This window comes from Poecilia formosa, unplaced genomic scaffold (assembly GCF_000485575.1).
Source record: "Poecilia formosa unplaced genomic scaffold, Poecilia_formosa-5.1.2 Scaffold726, whole genome shotgun sequence".
Taxonomy (NCBI): domain Eukaryota; kingdom Metazoa; phylum Chordata; class Actinopteri; order Cyprinodontiformes; family Poeciliidae; genus Poecilia; species Poecilia formosa.
In genome coordinates this window covers 76,816-81,932 of record NW_006800665.1, presented here as the reverse complement: position 1 = coordinate 81,932, position 5,117 = coordinate 76,816, and the positions used below count along the sequence as shown (strand labels likewise).

General features: G+C 43.7%; 1 protein-coding gene across 1 annotated transcript in view; it reads left to right on the top strand.

Annotated features, from left to right (window-relative positions):
• The first annotated feature begins 3,495 nt into the window (after window positions 1-3,495).
• LOC103131179 (retinol dehydrogenase 12) overlaps window positions 3,496-5,117 on the top strand; it is a 5,744-nt gene continuing 4,122 nt past the window's right edge. The window contains exons 1-2 of the mRNA XM_007542764.2: window positions 3,496-3,566; window positions 3,602-4,625. Of these exons, the coding sequence (XP_007542826.1) occupies window positions 4,499-4,625 (127 nt within the window). The 5' untranslated portion in view covers window positions 3,496-3,566; window positions 3,602-4,498. The remainder of the gene's footprint in view (window positions 3,567-3,601; window positions 4,626-5,117) is intronic.

The following is a 5,117-nucleotide window of genomic DNA, read 5'->3' as shown; positions in this document are numbered from 1 at the left end:
AGTGATGACAATTCTAGGGGCCCTGACCAGCAGGGGGCCCTCCACAATTAATTTATTGTTCATAGAAATTTAAAAAAAATATCAAGGCCCTATCAATTACAAAATTAATCATATTGTATTTCAGAAGATTATTTTTAGCAGTAAAAATTGAATGTTCCCACTCCCAGACCAAAAAACACATGTCCATATTTGCCCTGAACCCCCCATCTGCGTTAAATGGTTCGTTCCTGCTTGGAGCTTCACTGTGACGCTGTTGAGCTGCAGAAAGTGGAAGACACAAACGACTGTGGCAGTTACTATGCTTCTAAGAAAAGTTATAAAATCAGGTTTTCAAAAAATAAAGAGACAGAGAGAAAAAGACAAGTGTCTATTTGTAACCCAGTTTCTCTCCAAGAGAGGAGAGTAGACTGTGTGAGATTATCAACCATTTAGCATAATTAGCTTAGCTACAAACAACTGTTTGCCTCCATTTCACTAGCATTTAATGAATTAAGGAAAAAAATTACCAACATATTCATATATTGACCTTGTCCCTTTGTACCCTTTACCACTTAGTAACATATGAGTCGGTCACCAGCAGCTCTAACCCACGTCCCTCCAGACCTGCCACCTCCTGGGTGAAATTAAAGCTGCAGTATGTCACAGTATGATAAATATATTTTTTCCACATATTTGTTAAAACTGTCATCATGTTGTGACAGTACGGTATGAGAGGTAATCTGTGAAAAATCTATTTCCTCTGCTTTCTCCCAGTGCTAGAAACAACCAGTCAGAGGCAGGAGAGTTTTAGTGCTGTCAATCACAATCTCATGTGGTGCTGCTCATCCTTCCTCTGCCTTGCTCTGTGCTATGCTGCAGCTAGCATAGCCTGTTGTGAATGCTCAGTCTAGTTAGCATAGCTACCAATGATGGCAGATAAACAGTTTCTTGTAATGATAAGTTTTATCTCCAACATTAGCTCGTTTAGCAGTGAGTGAATGAGGCTAATTGACAGCGCTAAGACCCTCCTCCTGGTTCTGATTGGTTGTTTTGGTCAGAGCGGTGCATTACTTTAACCAGTAGTAGTAGTTCAGGAAGGAGATGGAGGAGGTTGATTGTTTTCACAGATTATCTGTCTCATAACAAACTGCTACGCCATGGTGACAGCTTTAACAAATATGGAGAAAACATAGATCTTATTAAAGTTATGTACTGCAGCCTGAATAAAATGCAACTAGTAGCATTCTTAGAAGTCTGGATTGCTTCATGTGTCGTTGCACGTTGCTTTAGACTGTTGCTCGTGGGGAGAGACATTTCAGTATCTAAAACTAATAGAAGAAATTTAAGCAACCTACTTGCATACCTGATGTGGACTGTTGGATGTTACATTCATGAACAGTAAATATTGTGCTAATTATCAGTATTGAACCAAAGAAAGCAAGGCAGATGCAAGCCTTTAAAACTGTGACGCTTTTTATGGGTCAAATAGACTCAAAAAATGTTCACAGCAGCTGCGGGGGGTGGGGGGGAAGAGATAAACATTTTTTGTCAGGGGGCCCAGGATTCCTGGCAGCGCCCCTGGGAGTCAGTATAAGAAAGATTAATGTCAATAAAACACAACATTAAACGGATCCAGACGTCTGGAAAAACCTGGAAACCTTTAACCAGCAGGAGGCGCCACCATTACGCTGAGATTAATGCTTAAAGTCACATGACTCGCTACTGAGACCCAAAGCCTCCATTTTCATAATATAACGTCACTGCAGCAGGAAACATTTCATATTTTCCATCAATTTGACCTGAGAGCCAAATATCCTGAACATTTCCTGAGCGGTGTGAGCGCGGCTCTAACAGCTATAATCATAATGGTGATTAAATCTAAGGAGAAGATAGAATTACTAACTAATTTTGTTGCTCCAACCAACCCAAACATAACTCTCTTTCATGATATGAAAGGCTTTGTCATGACTAATAATGTCTTGTCGTCTTTGTTTTAACCCGATTAGCAAACCGGCTATAACGGTGCACTGCTGCCACCAACTGGACTGGAGGATGACAAGAAATTAACAGAAATAAGACAAATGTTTATTTTGTCTCCTTTATGATTCATATGCAATATCTTCCACAAACTCATGATTTATTAAGACCTATTCTGATGCATTGATTCTAGCTCCTGTTTTCCTTGTATTTTCCACATTTATCTGAATGATACGGAAATGTCTTCCTAAATCAACTACGTTACAGTTTTCATTCAAGGTTTTCTTAAATATTTATTAATAATCCTTTTACATTTAACTTGGAAGAAACTATTTTAGTTATAAGCCCTAACTCAGTCTGAAGTTAAACTTGTCGCTGCAATACCAGCAGCAGCCGCAGGGGGCGCTCGCCCCAAGGTCCTATTTGTTCCTTTGATTCTCCCTGCAGTTTCTCTGTTCCGGCGGGAACAAACTTCCAGTCCGAACCTGACCGAACCGGAACACCAGTAGAGAAGACTGCGGGTCACTGTGGACTCAGAGCCGATACTGAGTCCGGTAGAACCGCAGCCGTACGGTTCTCTTGTCTGTGTCCGCCCGCCCCGCTCCTCCAGCGGCTGTGCACACACACACACCGAGTACACCCTCCCACCGCCCGGTTAGCTCTGTCCGCGCGCTCCGGGTCAATTCGAACCGCTCCTACCTGCAGCTGGAGCGTCGCTTCGGCAGTCGGACCGAACCGATTCGGACGGTTCTACTCTTTCTTCTTCACGCGCGCTGCAGTTCGACACGCAGTGGGCGGGCCTTCCTCCTCATAGTTTGTATCAGAGCAGTGGATTGGCTCTCTGGGGCCTGACGTTACGTCCCATCAGACATCTCTGCCTTTGATTGGTTGATGAGAATTTTTCTGGAGGAACCAATATGAGCTGCGGGTTTTCAGAAGATCAAGGATTACCCGACCAGGTTCGACCGGAGTAGGTTCTGTAATCCGGAGCGGTGCAGCTCATAACCTTCTACACACAAACAAACATTAACTGTGGCCAATATAGCGGACTGGCAGCTCCAAAACTCCAGGAACATCCAGAGCCGTCCACCATATTGGTTTTGATGTTTTGAAGGGGCGTGGTTACGAACTGCGACGTCACGAGTTAACCTGAAAAGGACTTCCTCTTGTTAAACAAAGACAAAAACACACAAATAGAAACCAGATGCTGCTCTGTGCTTTATTCATTTAATTTTTTTTAAATAACATTTAAATCAAATAAAGACGAGACAACCTGAAGAAACTGATTTCAAATCGATTTTATTTGTTTGGGATAAAAAGTCTCTCCAACTGGCTGTTGTGTGAAAAAGTAATGACACTAAAACCTCTCATGTCACTATGGATGAACTTTGACTCGCTTTGATGCAGATCCACCACAATCAGTGTGGATCTGCTCATAAAAAGTGACCTCAAGGTCACAAGGTGAAGGTCGTCCAGCCCGCAGCATGACACTGCCACCACCATGTATGACCGTCTGGTTTCACTGCAGATGAAAGCGGACTGGACTCATCGGACCACAGAACCTTCTCTTGGAAGGTTCTCCCCGGTTCTCTGACCAGAACCAGAACCGGGTCTGAGACCCTTTCCAGACTTTGTGTCTCATCAGGTCCAGGCTTGTGTTTGCTTCCTGTTGTCAGATGAGTTCTGGTTCTGGTGAAATGGTTCTGGTTAAACAGCTCTGGGTTTATTTGTCTGATGTTATTATCTGTGTTATTATCTAAAAGACAGAAACCCGAAAGGAGGTAAATAATCAGACAGGATGAAAAAGTTAAATTATTAATTTACAAAATGCAAAAACAACATAAAAAAAACACTGACCATTTGATTATTTTTGATTTATTGTTGAAAAAATAAAATTAATATTTTGAGTGATTCTGAGTCTCTCCCTCCTTTGAGTTTTACATGTCAGGAGAAATCAGCCGAGTTTTTTTATGGAAATATGTGTGTGTTAGAATCATGGCAGCAAACCAGCTAAAGGCATAAACCTTAACACAGGTTTTACCACAAGCTAACAGAGAGAGCTGATTAATGCTGCTGGAGGCAGCTAATGTTAGCTACATGAGGACTGGCTAATGTTAGCTACATGAGGACTGGCTAATGTTAGCTACATGAGGACTGGCTAATGTTAGCTACATGAGGACTGGCTAATGTTAGCTACATGATGACTGGCTAATGTTAGCTACATGATGATTTGTGTTCATTGCGAGCTGCAGGTTCCTGTGTTGCCCTCTAGAGGACGGGAGAGGGAACACCTGCTGTCCAGCATGTCTGTCCCAGGAGACAGCTCTGTAATGCCCAGAAGACCCGGTTCTAGTTTGTTGCGGTACAGGTCTGGTTCTGGTCTGCTTCTGTTTGTGTAGTTTCCTGCCATTCTAATCCTCGGTTCTTCAGCTGGTAAGTGATCCCAGAGCAGCTCTGATCCATAATCTGCTCTAATCTGTTAATCTGTTCTCCTCTGGGTCGGTTCTGCTAAGTTCCACTCAGTCTGCGCCGACCTGCAGGGATGGAAGCCGCAGCGCCAGAGGAGTTCCTGGTTCTGCCGTGGCCCAGCGGCGGCGGGTCGGACCCGGGGCCTGGGGGCGTTGGTGTCCTGCTGACGTGTGGAGCCGCAGTGGGAGTCACTCTGATCTGTAAGAACATTTTACTGGACCGGAACTGAGAGACTAGAAAGAACCGGAACTCCAGTTTATAAACGATACATTAATTATTAATAAGAATTATTTTTGATCTTGTTTAGATAAAAAGCTTCCCAGGTTTTCCTCCCTGAAGTTTTGATGAATCATGTTTTCACAACTTACTGTAATCATTATAATAAACACATAGCCACCGTTTACAGTAGAATCTGAAAAGTGTGGCATGGATTTGCATACAGACCATCCCATAATATCAGGCTGGTTCTCCAGTCAGCATGATGCTGCCACTACCTGCAGGCATGTTGAGCTGATTTCTCCCTTAAAGCGTTTTTCCACCAGCCCCTCTAACCGGTGGGTCTCGTATCGGTCTGGTCTCGTATCGGTCTGGTCTCGTATCGGTCGGGTCTCGTATCGGTCGGGTCTCGTATCGGTCGGGTCTCGTATTGGTCGGGTCTCATATCGGGCCGGTCTCATATCGGTCCGGTCTCA